Raw genomic sequence first — 22,620 nt, 5'->3', positions numbered from 1 at the left:
AAAGGGCTCCTCTCCTGTTTTATGATCACAATATTTTCTCTTATCTCTTTGGAAGCACTAATGACATTTTTTAAAACATTTTTTCTTTCTCTTCAAAATCTCTTCTGTCCTCCAAGTTTGGATTTCTAAGTATGTGTTTATGTCGATTTCTCTTTTTCATGCTAGAAGCTCTAAGTATATGGATGCAGCTTATTGACTGAGATTGCTGTGTTTAAGTATTTGCTTCCAGGAAATTATTTAAAATCTATATATAAAATTTTCTAGGAAGGAACTAATTTGAACTAAATCTTATAGTAAAATAAATTCCAATTGGATTGAAGAGTTTAATATGGAAATTTAAATTCAGAAAAAGTAAGGGAAGATGGTAGTTATTTGTCAAACCAGTAAAGAAATTTATTTTAAATGGAAATCCAGAGATTTAAAATAAAACAATTTGGTGGCTTCAGAGGGTAATCATTAGTTGTGTATTCAATGTCTTTGAATATATAAAACTCATCCTTTTAGATTTGTGTGAATCAGTAGTTCCCAAGAGAGACATTTTATATTTTTGTAGTCAGAGCTAGCAAACAAAACCAGTCCTTTCATTCCAAAGGAATGCTTCGTTGGTGTTAGACTGTCTCTTTAGGTGGTAACCTTGATAGGAGCTGTTGTAGCAGCATTAATGAGCAGAGAATGAGGGAGTTAGTGAGACAGGAGTGTGAAAGCAGAGGGAATTCTGAATTAAGGTGCACATACCAATAATAGTTATGTTTATAGTGTTCTCATACCTAGTTGTTCAGGCCTGCCAGGTCGTGGGTAATGTGACCACAGTGAGAATGCCTTACCACTGAGAAAAAATCCACAGACTCTGGACACAATTACCATTTAGAATGGTGAATACTGTCCCAGGAATGGAAGAAATACTTGCCCTCTTCCAGTAATTTCAAGAACAACCAGACCAGAAGTATACCTTGGCTCCAACTTAAAAATTTGCAGGCATGCTCACATCAGAGGGTGTGGTTGTGACACAATCAAGTAGTACCTTAGTGAGGGCATGCCCTGGCAACCTGTGTCATGATATTATTTATGAGTTTGTCAAGCCATTGAAGATCTTTGTTACTTTTAAAAAGGAACGATAATGGAAACATCGTAAGAAACACAATCATGTAAGGCATCTTTCCAGTTCTTTAGTAACTGCTGGATTTGAAAGTGAGTTATAGTTTTACTCATTTCTGGTCCTGAGATGGCAATTGGAGTTTTATTCAGTGCCAGTTTTAACTAATGGTTAGTGTCTGCCTGGAATAGTTTTGAGAAGGATTCTGAGGGAACATCTGGGCTTGGTGGAAAGATGGCTTGAAAAGATTGTTGGTGTCACCTATGGAATGGGGAGAGGCAGTGCATCAGGCTGGTTCATCCCCTTCATTTGCTGATGTGTAATTTTGGCCTCTCTCTTACTTAGAGCATAAGCTCCAGAGGGTAAGAACTCACTAGCTCGGTGTTGGGCTCATAATGGGCACTCTAGTTTTGAGTGAATGAACTAACACCAGAGCTTGTGTGAATACCGACAGTTTTCCAGAGTGAGGAGTTAGGTTTCAGCTGTCTAACATAGTGATGTTAACTCCTGAGCGAGCATCTGCATGGCATACGTAGTGCTTGGTACAAATACCAAGACAGCATAGCTCACATCTCTACCCCTGAGGAGCTTCCATTCGCTTGAGAAGAAAAGACAAACATATTTGAAATGATGAGAGCTGGCAGGATAGGATGGTGTGTTAAAAAGCACTAAAATGTCCCTGAAATTGAAGGCATAGATACATTACTTTGGAATCTCAACACTTACTCCAATATACCTGTGCTTTGCTTAAGAAAACCTCTTTTTTCTTTTTCTTTCTTTCTTTTTTTTGAGACAGAGTTTCGCTCTTGTTGCCTAGGCTGGAGTGCAGTGGCACAATCTCGGCTCACTGCAAGCTCCTCCTCCTGGGTTCAAGCGATTCTCCTGCCTCAGCCTCCCTGGTAGCTGGGATTACAGGCGCCCACCACCACATGTAGCTGATTTTTTGTATTTTTAGTAGAGATGGGGGTTTTACTATGTTGGCCAGGCTGGTCTCGAACTCCTGACCTCAGGCGATCCACCTGCTTCAACCTCCCAAAGTGCTGGGATTACAGGCATGAGCCACCATGCCGGGCTCAAGAAAGCCTCTTTTTTCTTAACTTTTTCTACTAAGTATGATTGCATTCTCCCACCTTTTTCTTTCATTTTTGGTGTCACTAGGATGGAGTATTTAGACTGGTTAAGGAATTTTGCTTTAATTTAAATGCCAAGGTGAAATGATCCATTAATAGAAAATAAATGTAATACAGATTTTTTTTTAAGCTGAAGATTATCCAGTCACATTTGTTTCTAGAGAAATTATTTATAGCATTTTTGGATTAAGCATGAATCACAGCAGGAAGCACAAGCCTTTGTAATGTACTATTAGTGCATTTTGAAAAGCTCCATGCTAAGTAATTGATAGTTTGCGCTAAGAGAGAAATAGGAGAAACACACACTTCTCATAATATATACATTTTGTGTAGTCAGTAATGTCTGAGAGCAGGGGCTCTGGATGACTACTCTCAGGGCTAGAATCTCTACCCCACACGTATGTCACCTTAAGGACATTAAATGAGCTCTTTCAGTTAGACTTCTAGGCCCATTCTTTACCCATAGTAAGTGCTCAGTTATTGTTGGCTATTGTTAATGTTATTAATTTAGTCACTGTGTTTCGTTATTAGGTGGGTCTGTATCATTGATTTTTGGGGGGCGGTGGGGATCAACTTCACATTAGCATTTTAATGTAATTGGCTACGAGCAGTGATGGTTAATAGTTTGTTTACATTTTTGATTTCATACAGGTTGAATGTAATTTTTACAAAATTTGATGAAGTCCAGAAATCTGGAAACATGATACAATCTGCAAATGGTGAGTAGAAAAAGCATTCTCTGCTTTTGCTTTTTCAGTTTTACATTCATATCATTTATGTTATATGTGAACAGCTGAATTAGGTAATTTAGTAAGAGTTTCTAACTCTTAAAACTTAACCTCCATTCACCCAGTTTTCCAGGCCAGAAACAGTGGAGTGAATCATCACTGACTTTCATAACCTGTACTGAATTTAATCCTGTTGGCTTTACTTTTAAAATTGCATCCTGAATCCCAGGAACTCTCATCATCACTGCTACTGTCTTCCCAGCGCAAGCTGTCATGGTATTTTACCCGGGCTCTTGTGTTTCCCTCCTAAACAGTATCTTTTCTTCTACTGTTTCCCCATGCCTAAAGTCTGTTTTTCTTATAGCAACCATAGTATAATCCTTTCAGAATACAAGTCAGGTGATGTGAATCCTCTTCCTAATCCTCCAGAGGCTTCCCATCACACCCAGGCTGCAATTCAGCAACTCACCATGGCTCACTGGGCCTTGAGTGATCCGGCACCCATCACCATTCTGATGTCATTTGAATTGTTCTTTGTGAAAGTTCTCTTTGCTCTAGCCACGTTGACCTCCTTGCTAATTTTGAACATTTTGAGCATCTCCTGCTTCAGGACCTCTGTGCTTATAATTCTTTCTGCCTGAAGTATTTGCCCTGTGGGTATCATTGTGGCCTCCTCCCTCCTCCCTCATGCCATGAAGATCTCACTTCATACAGTATCACTGCATTACTGAAGGCCACCGGAGTAGCACGCTCTGTGCCCTCACCCTGTTGGAGTGTTCTTCTTAGCGTGTATCACTAGAAAAGTATGTGTTTACTCCTGAGAGCAGGACCTTTACTTTATTCCCTTTATTGTTCTTTATTTTTTTCTCAATGAGCATAAGTTCAGTGCCTTGAAGAGTCCCTGGCTTGTGATAGGTGTGCAGTAAGAATTGTTGAATAAATAAAGTAGTGATTTTGATGTGAATCGTAACCTGTTGTTTCCAGTTCCTGTATTCCTTTCCCTATACTTTGTGATGATATTTGAGAACTAGTGGGTAATTCTTGTGAGTCCAGAAGGAGAAGAAAAGACAGGAATGAATTAGTCCTATATGGAGGAAAAAATATCAAAAAGTTAATTGCTGAGAAAAACTTTTCTAACTCTGGATACCTCATTGTATCATAGCTAGGCTATTTTAGAATTTTTAGGTATATTAGATTACAACCAATACCGAATTCATTATTCATGTTGGATTTACTTTTAAAACTGCACCCTGAATCCCAGTAATTCTCCTCATCACTGCTCCTGTCTTCCTAGTACAAGCCTTCACATTTTGAATATCTTGAGATTGTAAAGAAAAGTCTGAGTGCTTTTCCTCAAAGTAAGTTGGTATGTAAGAGCAGAGCAGGTAACAGAATGCAAGTCTTTTGACTCGCGCTCTGCTGTGTACCTATCATTATTCCAAAGGAATTTTTCTTTGAACAGCATGTTTCCTATATAAAATGCTTAAAGTGATCTAAAAATGCTTCCATTAATCCTCCTTATTTCTTTTTCGTAGATTGTAAAAAATAATAGAAAACGAATATCATAATTCAGCTATTACCATCAAAAATCATTTTTGCTATATTAGTTCATTTTCCTATAACTGTATGTATAATTTGTATATAACTATGGTGTAATTTTCTCTACCTTGTACTTTAGTGTACGTACTTTGATATGTACTTTAAAAAATATATCATTGGTAGAGCCAATGGCATCTGAGTGGTGCACTCATGATAAGTAGGGTTGCTTGGTGTCCACAGGCAGGTCTTCACAGGCAGTTAGTTGATGGACACATGCTTTTACTTTTGTGTGGGTGTATTTGTGTGGTTTCTCAGTTTAAAAATTGTTGGCACTGGGACAGAACATGCTGGGCAAGTAAGTAAAAGCAATGGCAGGAAAGTGAGTTTGTGCTTCATAAGCCAGTATTACGGCTGTGAAACAGAATCTCATTATAGTGCTGGCGTTGGGGAGAAAGACTGCATCCACATTGGGGATCTTGCCTAAGCGAGTATACATACACTCCATGGGATCCAGTGATGTGACAGATACGATTTCACTCTCAGGAATGCCAAAACAGTGTGACATTGGATGTATCACAAGCAGCATTTTCTACGTGGTTAGGTATAAATATTGCCCCCAAATTCCCTTTGTGTGTGTGTGTGTGTGTATGTGCACGTGCACACACATAGGTGTAGGGTTGAGAATGGAAACAGTTATTTTAAACATCTGTGTTAAAAATAGCAAATGGTAAGGAAGCCTTAACAAAATTTCTTGGAGGTCGATAATTTCAGCTTTTTGCTTTATATATGTAGTATTACTGTTTTAATTGTTAGAGCCAAAATGTTTAAGGAAACTAATATATAGCCATATGTGTAAAATTTTAGAATTTCTAACCTAAATGATTTTCACCTCTTTACAGTAACTTTGAGAGACCAGTAAAATGTTCAGTTGCTGTCAAAAAACAAACCACCTGATTTCCTTCATTGCACATTTAGATGGCTTAGAGAAACTGCAGTAGTGATGGAATAAAACCTGTCTCCCTCTTTTATCTAATTCTCTCTCTCTCTCTCCCTCCCTCTCTCCCTCCTTTTCTCCTCCTCCTCCTTTTTCTCTTTTCTTTTCCCTTCCTTCCCTCCCTCCTTTACATGTTTCCTCTTTTCTTCTCTTCTCTCTCTCTCTCTCTTTCTGTCTCCCTCTCCCTCTCTCTCTCTCTCTCCCCCCACCTCCTCCTCCTTCATTTTTTTTTTAAACACAACTCCCAGTGTAATTCTTTGATCTCTTTTGAACTTCAAACCTTTGACTGTTCAGCTTTCTCTAGATCCATCCATCCTCTGCTTTCTCCATTTCTTACCTTATATGGCTTATATTACAACCTTTTTGAACTTATTAGTTGTAGGAGTTTTTGTAGCCTCTGTGGAGTTTTCTACATATACAGTCTTGTGATCTGCAAATAGCAACAGTTTTATCTCTTTCAGATACGTATGCTTTTAATTTCTTTTTCTTGCCTTATTGCACTGGCTAGAACTTCCAGTACTATGTAAAATAAGAGTGGTGAGACAGGACATCCTTGTCTGGTTCCTATCTTAGGTGCTAAGTATGGTATTAGCTGTAGGATTTTTGTAGATGTTCTTTATCAAAATGAGGTAGTTTTCTATTTACTTCTGTTTATCTTTTTTTTTTTTTTTTCCAGAACAGGAATAGAAGTTTATTTAAAAAGGCTCAGAACAGGCAAGAAAGGAAGGTGTGCTTGGGAGAGACCCAGGTGGGCACATGAAAGTTAAAGATAGAAAGTTAAATGCCGTTATCTGAGTTTTTGTCAGAAATAGGTGTTAGATTTTTTGTGAAGTTATCAGTATATTTTAAAAATTGAGATACTTTCTCCTTCTAGTTGCCGTTCCTTTAAAAATTAAAAATTGAGATTATATATAATTTACCTATTGGTGTTTCACTTTTTAAAGTGTGTGCTTTAGTGTTTTTTTTTTTTTGAATATTCACAAAGTGTGCAACTGTTACCACTATTTAAATCTAAAATGCTTCACCCTCACATCCCATTCCCATTAGCACTCACTCCTTATTCCCCTCTTTCCCCAGTTTCTGGCATCCTATTTTCTGTCTTTATGTTGCCTATTCAGGACATTTTGTATAATTGGAATCATGTAATATTTGGCTTTTGTGTCTGGTGTCTTTCACTTAGCATGATGTTTTCAAAGTTCATCCATAATGTAGCATGTATCAGAAGTTCGTTCCTTTTTATGGCTGAGCAAGATTCCAGTGTGTGATTAGATTACATTTTCTTGATCCGTCTGTTGATGGACATTTGGGGTTGTTCCACTTTTTGGCTGTTGTGAAGAATGGTTCTTTGAACACTGATGTAAAAGATTTCATGTGGATATGTATTTTCATTTCTTTTGGCTGTATACTTTGCAGTAGAATGGCTGGGTTGTACGTTTAACTTTTTGAGTAACTGCTCCAACACAGTAAACACACAGTTTTCCCGTTTTGCGGCACTGTTTTATGTTCTTACCAGCCGCCTATGAGAGGTTCCGGTTTCTCCATGTCCTCGCCAGTAGTTGTTATTGTCTTTTTCACTGTTGTCACCATAGTGGGTGTAAAGTGGTATCTCGTTGTGGTGTTGATTTGCTTTACCTTGATGAGTAATGGTACTGAACATCTTTTTCTTGGGCTTATTAACCCTTTATATACCTTGGTTGGAGAAATGTCTATTCAAATAAATCTTTTGCCCATTTTCTAAAGGGGTTAATTGCCTATTTATTGTTGAGTTATAAGAGGTCTTTAGATGTGCTACATACCAGACTCTTACCAGATGTGATTTATTTGCAAATATTTTTTCCCGTTCTGTGGGTTTTCTTTTCACTTTCTTGATAGTGTCACGTGAAATATAAAGTGTTAAATTTTGATGAAGTCCAATTTATCTGTTTCTTTTTTCTTTTGTTATACCTAAGAAACTATTGCCTATTTTTGGCCAGGTGCGGTGGCTCACACCTGTGATCTCAGCACTTTGTGAGGCCGAGACGGGCAGATTATCTGAGGTCAGGAGTTTGAGACCAGACTGGCTAATATGGTGAAACTCCATCTCTACAAAAATACAAAAATTCGTCAGGTGTGGTGGTGCACCCCTGTAGTCCCAGCTGTGGGGGTGGCAGGAGGGGCCCTGAGGTGGGAGGATGGCAGGGCATGGGGCAGCCCTGAGGTGGGAGGACTGCTTAAACTTGGGAAGCAGAGGTTTCAGTGAGCTGAGATCGTGCCACTGCACTCCAGCCTGGTCGTGAAACTCTGTCTCAGAAAAAAGAAAAAAAAGAAGAAACTATTACCTATTTTTACCACAGAAAAGAGGCCAGGCATGGTGGTTCATGCCTGTAATCCTAGCACTTTGGGAGGCCGAGACGGACAGATTGCCTGAGCTTAGGAGTTCCAGACCAGCCTGGGCAACATGGTGAAACCCCGTCTCTGCTAAAATACAAAAAATTAGCTGGGCGTGGTGGTGTGCACCTGTAATCACAGCACTTTGGGAGGCCAAGGGCGGGGGATCATGAGGTCAGGAGATTGAGACCATCCTGGCTAACATGATAAAACTCCGTCTCTACTAAAAATACAAAAAATTAGCCAGGCGTGGTGGTGGGCGCGTGTAGTCCCAGCTACTCGGGAGGCTGGGGCAGGAGAATCGCTTGAACCCGGGAGGCAGAGTTGGCAGTGAGCAGAGATTGTGCCACTGCACTCCAGCCTGGGCGACAGAGCAAGACTCCATCTAAAAAAAAAAAAAAGAAGAAAGAAAAGCGGGGTCTGACCTCCTCCTGGTTTCTTCCTGCTTTTTGGGCTGCACCTTCTTGGCTTCCTTTATCTAATATCTACTAATTAGTCATTATATTCTTAAAGCTTGATTCTAGGCCTTTTCCTTTCTCAGGCAGTGCGTTTTCCCTGGTTACAGATATCCATAGCTGTAATTTTATTTATTAGCTATATCACATTTTTTCATAAATGTTTGTCTCCTATACAGATCTTGGTACAGGATTGGAACTGTATGTGAAACAGCTGCCTGTCTGACATTTCCTCTTGTATTTGAAACATATATCTAAAACCAAATTTATATTCTACTTCTGGCTGAAAGACAAAAGACAAAACAGTAAATATTGCTCCACACTAAATGTTTTCTGTACTCCTTATAAGCGTGATTGCTCCATTATTCATCCTGGTATGTTAAAGATTGGGTGTCATTTTTTGATACCTCCCTCTCCCTCGCTTTTCATAAATATTACCGCTGATTCGTATGGAGTTTAACTCAAATATTGCGTTTTTATTGATGTAAAATCTACATATATAATTAACTATCTTTACCATTTTTAAGTGTTCAGTGGTAATAAATACATTTATATATTTTTTTTTCTCTTCACTCTTCCCCCTCCCCTTCCTGGCCTTTGGTAACCACCAGTCCAATCTCTACCTTCGTCAGATACACCCTTTTCGCTCCCACATATGAGTGAGAACATGTGATATTTGTCTTTCTGTGCTTGGCTTATTTTATGTAATATAATGGCTTCTAGTTCCATCCATGTTGCTACAAATAACAGGATTTCATTCTTTTTATGGCTGAATTATATACCATTGTGTATATATACACATTTTTCTTAATTCCGTTCATCTGTTGTCCTCCCAAATGGTGTCAGATCCGTCTGTTAAATGTGGGCAGTCACCCCCTACCCCACTGCTTGGTAGGCATCATTTTTGCAGGTTTCCATTTGGCGATTATTTGACTAATACCTATCTCGGCACTGGACTGTAACCCTTCTGCATACAGGGGACTGTGTGTCTGTGTTTGCTCATTCTAAGACTCGGATACCTCGCAGGCTGTCCTCTTAGTCCCAGTGTTCTCTGCGATTGGTTTGTTTCACAGGAACCAGCTTTTCTTCTTTGTCTCTTAGTAAATCTTGAGTGCGTGTACGAACACTTAGTATCTGAGATGACTAGATTCTTTTTCTCTGCTTTTTCCCGTGGATTCTTATATACCCACTGGGTTCTGGAGTGTTGCATATGAGCTGGAGCTGAGAGAGAACTGAGCAAAACACAGGAGAGAATGAATGACAATGTGGGGCTCATTTCCAGGCTCCTAAACGACCTCTTGGGCAGAGGTTCTGATCACTCGATAGCTGCCTTGGTTGGTTAGCGCTGCATGTCCACAGAGGGGCTTCCTAGGCTGACTCAAAAGGGTGTCTGTTAAATGATCTATGTCCTTCTAACGCCCATTTGTGAAAATTTAGCAGCCTATACTCAGCATAAGGACTTGGCAACAAGTATCTGTTTAATAAATGGTGACTGTGTATGCCAAACAGTAGTTTTAGCTGTTAATTTTCGAGTGTGGGTGCCCCCATGCCTCCGTGTGGAGAAGTGTAGACAGTGTCAGGGAGCAAGCCAAAGGGGATTGCTTTGGAAATGTGTGACTATCCTTCCTCCTTAGGAAAGGCATCTGTGCCCTGCTCTGCAACGCTTTAGCTGTGGGACTTTGGGCAAGTGACTTAACTCTTGTGAAGCACATTTGCTCATCTGTAAAATGGAGTGAAGACCTTCCAGAGATTTTGTGGAGAATCAGTGAGATTGTGTGTAAAATTCTAGGCACAGTGACTGGGACATGGTTGGTGCTCAGAATAATAGGTTCTCCTCCAGTTGCTCGATTTTAGGGGTATATTCATTTTTTAAATGAAAATAATATTTGAGAATAACTGTCATACTTGTAGACTTTCAGATTATTTTGGAGTACATGTTTAAAATTTAACATTTATTTACTTTAAAAATTGTTATTATTATTTTTTGAGACGGAGTTTTGCTCTTGTTGCCCAGGCTGGAGTGCAGTGGTGCGATCTTGGCTCACTGCAACCTCCACCTCCCGGGTTCGGGTGTGTCTCCTGCCTTAGCCTCCCGAGTAGCTGGTATTATAGGCGCTCACCACCATGTCCAGCAAATTTTTGTATTTTTGTATTTTTAGTAGAGACAGGGTTTCACCATGTTGGTCAGCTGGTCTTGAAATCTTGACCTCAGGTGATCCACCCTCCTTGACCTCCCAAAGTGCTGGTATTACAGGCGTGAGCCACTGCGCCCAGCCATTGTATTCTTTAAAGTGACAATACTGTTTAAAGATTTTTATTTTTTATTTTATTTTATTTTATTTTTTGAGATGGAGTCTTGCTCTGTCGCCCAGGCTGGAGTGCAATGGTGCAGTCTCGGCTCATTGCTACCTCCGCCTCCCAGGTTCAAGGGATTCTTCTGCCTCAGCCTCCCGAGTAGCTGGGACTACAGGCACCCACCACCATGCCCGGCTAATTTTTTGTATTTTTAGTAGAGACAGGGTTTCACCGTGTTAGCCAGGATGGTCTCGATCTCCTGACCTCAGGTGATCCGCCTGCCTTGGCCTCCCAAAGTGCTGGGATTACAGGCGTGAGCCAACGTGCCTGACCCAAGATTTTAAATTTTTATGGACATATAGCAGGTGTATATATTTATGGGTTGCATGAGGTATTTTGTATAACCGCCACATCAAGGTAAGTAGGGTATCCATCAACCCAAGCAATTATCATTTCTTGTGTTACACTCATTTAGTTATTTTAAAATGTACAATAAATGTTGACTGTAGTCACCCTGTTGTGCTATCAAATACTAGATCTTATTCTGTCTGACTATGGTTTTGTACCCTTTAACCATCCCCACTCCCTTCCCAGCCTCTGCTGGTAACCGTTGTTCTTCTCGCTGTCTCCATGAGTTCAGTTGTGTTAATGTTTAGCTCCTACAAATGAGTGAGAACATGTGAAATTTGTCTTTCTATGCCTAGCTTCTCTTAACATAATTTCCTCCAATTCCATCCATGTTGTTGCAAATTACAGGATCTCATTCTTTTTATGGCTGAATAGTACTGCGTTGTGTGTAGGCATCGCATTTTCTTTATTCCTTCTCCTATTGATGGACACTTAGGTTGCTTTAAAATCTTGGCTATTGTGAACAGTGCTGCAATAAACACGGGAGTGCAGATATCTCATCAATATACTGATTCCTTTCTTTTGGGTATATACATAGCGGTGGGATTGCTGGATCATATTGTAGTTTCAGTTTTAGTTTTTTGAGGAACCTCTGTACTGTTTTCTGTAGTGGCTGCACTAATTTAACATTTCTACCAACTGTGTACAAGAGTTCCCTTTTCTCCACATCCTTGCCAAAACTTGTTATTGCCTGTCTTTGGATTAAAACCATTTTAACTGGGATGAGATGATACCTCATTGTAGTTTTGATTTGCATTTCTCTGATGATCAGTGATGTTGAGCACTTTTTTAATATGCCTGTTTGCCATTTGTGTGTCTCCTTTCGAAAAATGTCTATTCAGATCTTTTGCTTATTTTTAAATTGGATTATTTGTTTTTTTTTCTATTGAGTTGTTGGAGCTCCTCATATATTCTGGTTATTAATCCCTTGTCAGGTGGGTGGTTTGCGAATATTTTCTTGCATTCTGTGGGTTGTCTTACACTTTGTTGATTGTTTGCTTTGGTTGCCCATACTTGTGGGGTGTTACTGACAAAATCTTTGCTCAGACCAATGTCCTAGAGAGTTTCCCCCATGTTTTCTTTTAGTAGTTTTATAGTTTGAGGTCTTAGGTTTAAGTCTTTAATTCATTTCTATTTGATTTTTGTGGGGAGAAATGGGGGTCTAGTTTTATTCTTCTGCATATGGATATTCAGTTTTTCCAGCACCATTTATTGAAGAGACTGTCCTTTCCCCAGTGTATGTTCTTGGCACTGTTGCAAAAATGAGTTCACTGTAGATGTGTGGATTTTATTTCTGGGATCTCTATTCTGTTCCATTGGTCTGTGTGTCTTTTTATTCCAGTACCATGCTGCCACAAAAACAGCAATGGTAGTAGTATAATTTGAAGTCAGATAATGTGATTCTTCCAGTTTGTTCTTTTTGCTTAGGAAGGATGGCCTTGGCTATTCTGAGTCCTTTGTGGTTCCATGTAAATTTTGGGATTACTTTTTTTATTTCTGTAAAGAATGTCATTGGCATTTGATAGGGATTATGTTGGATCTGTAGATTGCTTTGAGTAGTATGGATAGTAATGCTCTTTTAAAATTGCTTTGTTGAAATATAATTTACATACCGTGACAGCATTCATTTCAAGTGTATAATTCAGTAATTTTTAGTATATTCACAGATAGCTGCAACTGTGCATCTATTGATGGACATTTGGATTGTTTCTACCTTTGTCTATTGTGAATAGTGCTGCTTTGAACATTTGTATACAAGCTTTTAAACACCTGTTTTCAGTTCTTTTGAGTGTATATCCAGGAGTCGAATTGCTGTATTATATGGTCATTCTATGTTTAACTGAGGAATCACTAAACTGTTTTCCACAGTGGCTGCACCATTTTATATTCTCTCTAGCCATTACCCAATTCTCCACTTTCTGGCAATGCTTGTTTTTTTTTTGTTGTTGTTGTTGTTGTTTTAATTTTTTTTATTATAGTCACCCTAGTAAATATGAAGTGGTATCTCATTGTGGTTTTGATTTGCATTTCCCTAATGACTAATATATTTGAACGTATTTCCTGTGCTTCCTGGCCATTTGTAGATCTTCCTTGGAAAACATCTATTCAAGTCCTTTGCCCACTTAAAAATCGAATTGTTTGTCTTTTTGTTGTTGAACTATATATGATTTGCAGATATGATTTGTAAAAAAATTTTTTTTTTCATTCTGTGGCTGGTCTTTTCACTTTTTTTTTTTGGAGAGGGAGTCTTGCTCTGTCGCCCAGAATGCACTGGAGCGATCTCGGCTCACTGCGAGCTCCGCCTCCCAGGTTCTTGCCATTCCCCTGCCTCAGCCTCCCAAGTAGCTGAGACTACAGGTGCCCACCACCACGCCCGGCTAATTTTTTGTATTTTTAGTAGAGATGGGGTTTCACCATATTATCCAGGATTGTGTTGATCTGACCTCGTGATCTGCCCGCCTCGGCCTCCCAAAGTGCTGGGATTAAAGGTGTGAGCCAATCTTTTCAGATTTTTTTTGGGACGGAGTCTTGCTCTGTTGCCCAGGCTGGAGTGCAGTGGTGCATCTCAGCTCACTGCAAGCTCTGTCTTCTGGGTTTATGCCATTCTCCTGCCTCAGCCTCCCAAGTAGCTGGGACTACAGGCGCCTGCCACCACGCCCGGCTAATTTTTTTTTTTGTATTTTTGTAGAGACGGGGTTTCACCATGTTAGCCAGGGTGGTCTTGATCTCCTGACCTTGTGATCTGCCTGCCTCGGCCTCCCAAAGTACTGGGATCACAGGCGTGAGCCACCACGCCAGGCCTCTTTTCACTTTTAAGTATCTTTTGGTGTATGAAATTTTTAAATTTTGATGAAGTCCAATTTGTTTTTTTTCTTTTGTTACTTGTGAGCAACAGTGTCCTTTTGAGTAAGAAATAAAAGTTCTGGATTTTAGCTAAGTTGGAAGAACCATATTTAATGGTGATACTCCTAAGAAATAATAGGGTTTTATCCAGGGTTTGTATATCTTGACATGTTCAAAATTATGTTGTTCTCTGATGCTTAATATTTATATGAAACCCGTGGACTTAATTTTTGAAAACGTAATCAAATTGTGACTAAAACAGCAATGAAAAAGCAGCCGAGTAGCGATTTGAAATGGGCTTCCTGTCTGTAATAGAATACTTCATCTTTGTGTGATTCCTCCTTGTTGCTAGGTTACCCGAAGGCCTTTCGGCTTTGAATGCTGAGAATATGAGAGTTAAAAATATGTTGCTATATAGATGTTTCTTCTTTTTTTCATCTCTGTGTAATTAGCAAGCCCCTTGAAGCAAAAATTACAGTTTTTCTTTCCATGAGTTTCAAAAAGCAAATTATTTGTAAGTTTTTAAATCATGCAGATGTGCTTATGCTCATGGGAGAATTGGATTTTCAGAATGAAAGAGCCAGTAATTATGGACTACTGAGTGTCCTTTATCTGCAACCACTTAATGATCTTTAATTGGATTTGATTGAAGCGAGGCCCATGAACATTAATTTGGTTAAAAAATACACAAGCTTTTGAGTTTCTTGAGCAAAATGAACATGTTTATGAGGAAAGATACAAACTATCATTTTGGTTAAATCCATGATAATTCTATAATAAATTTGTAGCTAAAGTAAAAGACCCAATATTTGCTAATAAAACTATAAAGTAGGTAACAAGTAGTCATAACATTGTTGACTCTTATACGTGAATGTACAGGGTATCATTTTGTTACCAAATGCATTCTGCCTTATGGTTTTACACTTAAAAAACTCTAACTTGAAAAATATTACAGGTATCACTTCTACTTTGTTGGAAATGAGAAGTACCTGTGCAAGTCTGAAAACAGACCATTGACAGATTGTGTTAGATAAGATCAGAATTATTGCCTAGTGTAGCTAGGACAAAGCATTCATTTAAAGGGAAATCAGTTGTCTTTTGTTTATTAAGAAGCCAAGCCATTATTATCCATGCTTATCCTTTAAAAGCAATGATTGTGAATAAGTGGATCAGGTGCCAACACTAGGTTCACACTCTCTCCCTGTGCTTGTTTATTAGACTATGCATATTACAAGGTTTGGGATAGTGGTTCAGTATCTTAGGAAAGTGTTTCCATAGTCACGAATACAAGGATAATGTGTGTGTTACAAGGCTGGCATATGTGTTGCGCTGTGCTAAGAAGCCCACCTAAAATAGCCTGGAAGAGACTGCTTCTGATGGCAGCATAAGTCACGTAAGCTGCAGCGGATAGCTTATTTTATTTTCGATGTGGAAATAAGGTTGCTTTTTGATACTTTTCTATTTAAGATTTGTGTTAGGAATATTCTTCTGTTTCTTGAGGGGGAAGAACTGATTAAAAAATTTTTAATGCCATTTTTAAAGAAGACTCTCTTACATGAGTAGAGTTGGATGGAGAAGGCTCACACACCCCCCCCCCCAGCCCCCACCCCCCAACCCTTTTTTAAAAAATCAGTTAGTCTAGGCTTTTATTTTCGAATAGGGTGGCAGTTGTCATTGGTGCCGCCGGATCACACTGAACAAGTGTGGGTGGAGAGTTTGCTGATGCTTAAGTTGCTGTGAGTAGGTATAGCTTTCAGAGCAGTGTTTTTATTTGGTACCAGGATTACTGACAATCATGACTACTGGTAAAGGTAGGCTGTTCTAATATATTCTGAAAAGTGTTTATAATTATTGCTGCTTGGCTAGGAAATGCTTGAATATTTTTATAATTCCTTTGATAACTAAAAATCGTGGATGAAACATGGGAAAGACTGTTAAGAATTTTGTTGGTATTTAAGCAGGGAAAAATTGTGAAGCCTACAGGGTAATAAACATCAATGTTAACCTTCTAAGACTAGGACAGAGGAAGCAGGCACAGTAGGCTGAGGCTAGCTGTGTTTTTATCTTCTGTTTATTTCATGGGCTTTTCATTTTTCTCTGCTTTCCTCTGTTCACAGTATGAGGGTTATGAACATAAATCTATTTGCAATTGCAGGGTATTTGTTAATAAAGCTAAGCGGTCTTGAAAAGAATCTACTGGCTAGAAATTTCTAAGTTTTCCCAGTAGCGTATAGAGGAAAAGCATAAATGATAGCAGTGCAAGGATCCTGCTTCTCTCTTAAGTCATTGTTTATTTTTTTCCCCTTGAAAAGATTTGCATTTTTAAAATGCAGAAATGTACAGGAAAACTACAAAAGAAGTGTTGTTCACAAAAAATCTTAGTGATTAGCTGTCAGTCTTTCCACATAGCTTTTTCACCAGGTTTGGCCAATATCGAAGTGATTTTAAAGATTCTGTGTAAACAGGGTTTGCATTCAAAGGTGTAGGGTGCAGTTGATGTGATGGGAACAACCTGTATCACTGTCTTGCTTTCCTAGGGGATGGTTTTGCTGGCAGGCTCTTAATTTGTTGTCTCCAAAGGGTATTTCCAGACTCTTCTACTGAAACAGGTATTGCACAGAGTAAAATTGCATACAGTAACAAGTGTTTATTTGTCTCCTGCTGTGGGGAATTGGGCACCCATCCAGGACTTTTGCTCAGAGTTTATTTTGTAGCAGATTATTAAAGGTTTCTACAGCTATTTTCTTAAATTTGGTTAAGTTGGGCTGAAAGTACTGGAAGATGCTACATTTCTGCTCATATTTTTAAATCAAGAATTTAAAGTATATTTGTATTTTTTAATTGATGATTTAAAGTATACAGTGATAATATTTTTATTTCATACCTAAGTATCGTATGCTATTTTCAGGTTAAACTGCTGCAGGAAATCAATACCTGGGCAGGAGAGTTAAATAATTCATGTTCTGAAGTAACCTCTCTCAGAGCCTTTCCTTTGAGGATTTGAAAGTGTGTCACTTATAAGTGGCATTTGTCTTAAGTTGTGATATTTTCATTTGTATTTAGCAACAGGTCAACATAATATGGGAGCCAACTTTTTCATGTTAAAATCCATGGAGATAGCCTCCTGAATCTGAGTTTAAAATGAAGACTGTTCTTTCACTTAATATATTTTTTCAAATTGCCTGCCTCCTTAGTCACTGTCACCTGGAATTCAGGCTTAGATGCTTTGGTAACTTTTACCCTCAGTAACTGCAATCATGATAGGAAACAAGGATTAAAATACTGTTTCTTATGGAAGTGGCATATTTGAATCATATATTAATTCATGACCATTAAAAATCTGCAAAATATAATAGCAGTGGGTGTTCCAAGGTGTGTAGGGTACTTTAGTGTTTTCAGAACTCTTTCCCGCATTTTGTGTTTTATGAACATCACAGCAGCCCCACGGGGAGTAGGAAGGGCGGCTTTTAAACACAGATACCAAAGGTTTTGGGTTTTCTACAATTGGGTTAGTTGCAGGACAGGGGAGAGCCCTAGTTTTTGCCATCTTAGACCTAAGTCTTTCTTCCAGAAAGCCATCTTGTCAGGCCAAGTGCTCTGGAATCCCTCAGACAGGGTATGAGTGCCACCACAGTGCGGGCAGTATGTGACCTGGGACTGGCAGCATGGCTGTCCACCTTTATTTTCTCATGTGCAAATTGAGGATGATAGTCCCTATGCTAAGGAGCCAGTGGGGGCCTTGGGCCTGGCACATCAATCTTATCCTATTGATATAGGGACACATCCACTGTGGCAGCTCCAGGTGATCTCCTAACAGGAGGTGTGAAGGTTGAACTGAGGTTTAAAATAATACAATTGATCTTTTTGTGTAGATAGGGAAAACTAAGAAAACAAGATGCAGAATCAAATGTATCCTAAGATCTTGTAAAAAGAAACTGCCATTCAGTACGCAAATCTTGGTCACTAATACCACCAGGGCTCCTTGGGGAAATGGCTGAGTTTAGGGCTGGAGCAAGGTGAGCCAGTGTATCTCGCAGGGCCAGAAAGTAGGGAAGTGGTTGAAAAAAATTAAAGAAAAAGCAAAACAAAACAACAGTATGGGTATCGCTGAGAGACACAGGAGTCAACTGAAAGTGCTTCCAATAGCCAAAGCTAGAACACTTGAAGCAACACAGTAAAGTAGCGTTGGGTTTTGACCCAAAGTATAAAATAAATGTTAATGATCCATACTAATGTAAATAAAATGACTGAAAAGTGTGTAAATGGAGATGAAGAGACGAACCTCTTGTGCAGAATTATTCCAAATCATTTATGCAAATATCCCACTCTAAAGGAGGGGAGCATAACTTGCTACTCTGTCAGTGTGGTGGGTGTTCTTGATAGGATGTGATGAGAATGGCATTTGACCTCTGTGGTCTTCCTCCCAAAGCCCCATAAGCTCTGTGGAAACATGGCAGAAGCCTCAGACCAACCCAAAATGAAGGATATTCTATAAACTCCCTAACCATGTCAAGGTCATTGAAAACAAAGTCTGAGAAACTGTCACAACCTAGAGGAACCTAGCAAGGCAGGATGACTAAATGTAATGTGGTGTCCTGAATGGGATCCTGGAGCAGAAAAAGGACGTTCGGGAAAAACTAAGGAATGCTGAATACACTAGGGACAGCAGTTAAAGGTAACAGTTGGTCTGCATGTTGGGTTATGTGCTTTAAGAAAATCTTTTTCACTGTTTCATGTCTTTAAAACATGTCATTAAAAAAACAAAACATACAAAGATTAAAGACATGGACACCAGTAAGGATACTATTTGGTAATACAGATTACCTGATTGATGAGGAAGACCCAAATTAGGTCGGCCTCAGTGGGACTGGAGAGGAAATGGAAGTGAGAGGTGGTTGGAAGCAGCACTGACCACACCCAGTGCTTATTTAGGGCAGTGGGTGGGGAAAGACCTGATAGGAGATAGGAGGGGAAGAGTTAAGAGCAATTCCTATTTTGGCCTGGACAAATGATGGTAGGACCAACTGAAGTGGGGAACCTGGAGGGAGAGCAGGTTTTGAGGGTCAGATGATTATAGGTGATTATAGTTCTGGATACTTGGACATAGAATTTTGTTTGTACATGAGTTTGATTCAAATGGGTTTGTATCTTGGAGTAGAGTTGAGATTGCTATTAGAGGAGTATTATCAGAACGTGGATATTTATGTTAAATTGTCATCTTATTTATCTTTGTCTTCGTATGTAGCAGTATGGTATTTGCCTCTCTAGCTAAACAGGGTTCTGGAGAATGAGATCGTTAAAGCAGAGGTGGGTGATTTGAAGAATTATTATTATTTGCACAAATGGCAAGTAGCTCTTAGTGTAATTACTTTAAAGTATGAGAGAACATTCTGGTAGGAAACCTTTTCCAAATTTGGCTCTAAGTTTTTCCACCTGATTTACTTTTGTGCCCATGTAGTGATTGTCAAAAAGAATTGGGTCAGGATTGGTACAGTGTTAATTAAAATGACATTTCCAAAAGAGCGCAGGGTGTAGATCTGATACCTGTGGGATTTGGGTTCTGACATTTATAACTTTCAGGGCAAGTTGGAAGGTAAAATAAGTACTGTGATCAAAAGGAGAAATGAACATTTAATCAATGAAAGGATATATGGTGACTCTTACGTAATGTGACACTCAGAGATTAAGGTGTTGAAATTGTAGTTGTTGACTTCTGGAAGTCTCAGTTTTCAGTCCTCAGTATGCCAACTTTATTCACATCCCTTCGTGTTGCTTAAAACTTTCCCCTTTTCCATGAAATAGTAAAAATGTAAGTTAGAATATGTCCACTTAAGGCCTGCATTGTACCTTTTCGGTTCCTTTTTGAGGGATAAATGATGATTTCACTGTCCTACTATTCTCTAACCTATTACCAGGAAGAAGTTTGTGGTTGTCATTATTATTGTAATTATAGTCATCCATTCTCGTTCATTAATGCCTTCGTGCCTTTGCCATTCCTGCCTTGTCCCTTTCTTGCCCCAGGAAGCTCGCACACATGATTTTCACCTAGAATGCACTTCACTGTCCTCAGGCCTGCCTAGTTTTCAGGTCTTGGTGCAGAGGCTTCCTCAGAAATGCCTTGCCTGGACTTCTGTGGCCTCTAGGAATTGGCTTTCCTAAGGTTCCTTACGCTGGCTTATGATCGGCTTTGCGGAGTAAAGATGGGAACTACTGTGTTCACCTCTGAATTACCAGCAGCCAACCGAGTGCCAGGCACAGGGTGGGCATTTACAAACATCCTGGGCATACACAAAGGGTATGTGAGCTGGGTGTGGTGGCCCATGCTGGGATTACAGGTGCCCGCTACCATGCCCTAATTTTTGTGTTTTTTTAAAGCAGGGATGGGGTTTTACCGTGTTGGCCAGGCAGGTCTCAAACTCCTGACCTCAAGTGATCCACCTGTCTTGACCTCCCAAAGTGCTGAGATTACAGATGTGAGCCACCATACCCAGCTCATGGGTCTTTAAAATACAAAATTTGAAGGAAAAAAACACACACAATTGGAAGGTCCCCTTTTCTATCTTAAAACAATTTTTGGAGTCTTTAGTGTACTTGGATTTCTTTGTACAGAAATGAAAATGGTGTTTGAGCTTGGCTTACTATATTCAGTTATCTGCAGTTAGGCCAGGCTCTGATAACCTTTGTGCATATGCTGGTGGCTGTGAGGCTAGACCCACAGGGTAAGTGAACCCTTTCCAAAGAGAAAGAATACACTTTTTGTAGGACTTCTCTCCCTGTCAAAACAATGAGCCTTGCCCTGCTGCTTAGTCAAAGGCATTCTTTTGCTTCATTGTTCAAGGCAAATTGGAACCTTCCTTCTACCTTTCTCTGCCTCCTACTCTTAAATTCCGTGTCCATGACAGAGATGCCTGAGTAATCCTGTCCCACGTAGATGAGGTTATGTCTTTGGTAAAAGGCCTGCAGCATAGTGTGATTTGGCCTTCTCTGAACCACCATGTCCAAAATGTCTCTCACCACCCTCTGCCTTTCCCCTCACTTTGTTACAGAACACTGTTCTTTTCCTTCTTTGCCTTTTTCACAGATTTGTCTTTACAAATGTTGTACCCCTTTATAGTGGAAAGTCCCTTTGGGCAGTTAGCATGAATGTTTTTTTCATACCATATTCCCAGGAACTAGTGAAGTGCCTGAAATGTAGTAGATCCTCATCCTCAGTGAATAAGCAAAAGAGGGAGATAGTTATCCAAGTCAGATGGCAACTAACCTGCTCCTCCTCGTATACATTATCTTGGCTGTTATTTCTTGAAGTAAATTAATGCTTTACTCATGAACTCAGAGCTTAAGAAAGAGAATCTGTTCTCCTCTTCCATTCTCCATTTGTTCCTTTCTTTTCCCCTTTTCTCCCACCTCTTCCCCACCATGTTGTCTTGTGTCCTTCCCTTGTTTCCTCCCACTGCTATCAAGAGGTCCATAGTCAGCTGGAAGACAATCCTGGCCTCCATAGTCACAGCATATTTGTGAGCTGGATGGAAGGCCCATGATGGGGCCCAAGACCCTGGCCCCACTCTGTTCGTGCTCAGAAGTTCCCTGCATGGTGGTGTTTGTGCTCAGCAAGGCTGACTTTTTGGCATGCAGGACAAAAGGGAGCATGGGATGTTGGTGCTTATAAATTGGGTGTGAAATTTCTCACACAGTGGTTGTCTTTGGCATAAATTGGGCAATGTGATTATTATGTGGGCGGTTGGCTTGGGAGCTGGGGAATACAGATGGAAGCTGAAGGTAGTGGTGAGCAGGCCTCAGTGGTGGGCCGAGATGATGGAGATGTGGTGTGTGGCACACTCACTTGACCTGTTTGGGCTAGAAAATAAGCATATGATCAAAGTGGGGGGACAGTTATCAAATAAGTACTTTCAGTAATATAGCTATAATTTACAAAAATCTCTTTAAGGATATCCTGTACCTTACATAGAATAATTGCACTTATCTGCACTTCCTCCTCCTAAAATATACTTGTTGAAACCTCTCATGATGTTGATTCCTCCTAAGCTTTGCTTTCTTCCTGTTTTTAGCCTGCAGTTGTGTGGCCTGTATACCCGGCCATGCGTCAGAATATCTGGACAATTCTCTAGACAAATGATACCAGGGAAGCTGAGTGCCATTTACATTTAGGTTTGTAATAATATCCAAATGTAATTAAAAAATTTTAGAAAGCTCACTACTTTGAAATTTTGAGACAAGTTATTTTTGGTTTATGTTAACTCTTTATAATTATGTAAATACAGCAATGAGAACTGTAGATAGCTGTTGTTTTAAGTGTATGTATGCTATAGTTATCCAAAGGTCTTATTAAAATCATTGAAAATCATCAACTAAAATATGACTAACTTTTCAAATTGTAGGACTGGAATTATTCAGATTTGAATGAACATTGCACCAAAAAAACAGACATATTAATATTGATTGGACAAAATAAACCCAAGTTCTTGTATGTATGTGTATATATGTATACCCTTAGAGACAAAAAGCAAAGGAAGGGAGTACAAAGAGACTGGTACTTTAATATCCAGAGTACCAAAGAGCTCCCTGGGGGGTGAATTAGGGAAGATGGGAATAAACTGTCCTTCCTGCTGGAATAGCTAGTCCCCGACACAAAACTCTCTGAGCACCTGAGCTGAGCCCACAGTATCATTTCCTGGAATGACCCTCACACTGAAACATCCACAGGAACTCAGTTCTCCATAGAAATACCCACCATTCCTCAACATCCACA

At 39.5% G+C, this 22,620-nt stretch overlaps 1 protein-coding gene across 6 annotated transcripts in view; it reads left to right on the top strand.

Annotated features, from left to right (window-relative positions):
• Positions 1-22,620, top strand: part of CLASP1 (cytoplasmic linker associated protein 1) — a 298,327-nt gene that overhangs the window by 136,097 nt on the left and 139,610 nt on the right. For all 6 annotated transcript variants that reach the window (XM_031936404.1, XM_026456078.1, XM_023185195.2 and 3 more), the window contains exon 8: positions 2,875-2,942. In XM_031936404.1, the coding sequence (XP_031792264.1) occupies positions 2,875-2,942 (68 nt within the window). The remainder of the gene's footprint in view (positions 1-2,874; positions 2,943-22,620) is intronic.

This window comes from Piliocolobus tephrosceles, chromosome 11, assembly GCF_002776525.5.
Source record: "Piliocolobus tephrosceles isolate RC106 chromosome 11, ASM277652v3, whole genome shotgun sequence".
NCBI lineage: Eukaryota > Metazoa > Chordata > Mammalia > Primates > Cercopithecidae > Piliocolobus > Piliocolobus tephrosceles.
The sequence above is the reverse complement of the archived record's forward strand: the minus strand, read 5'-3'. Positions and strand labels throughout refer to the sequence as shown.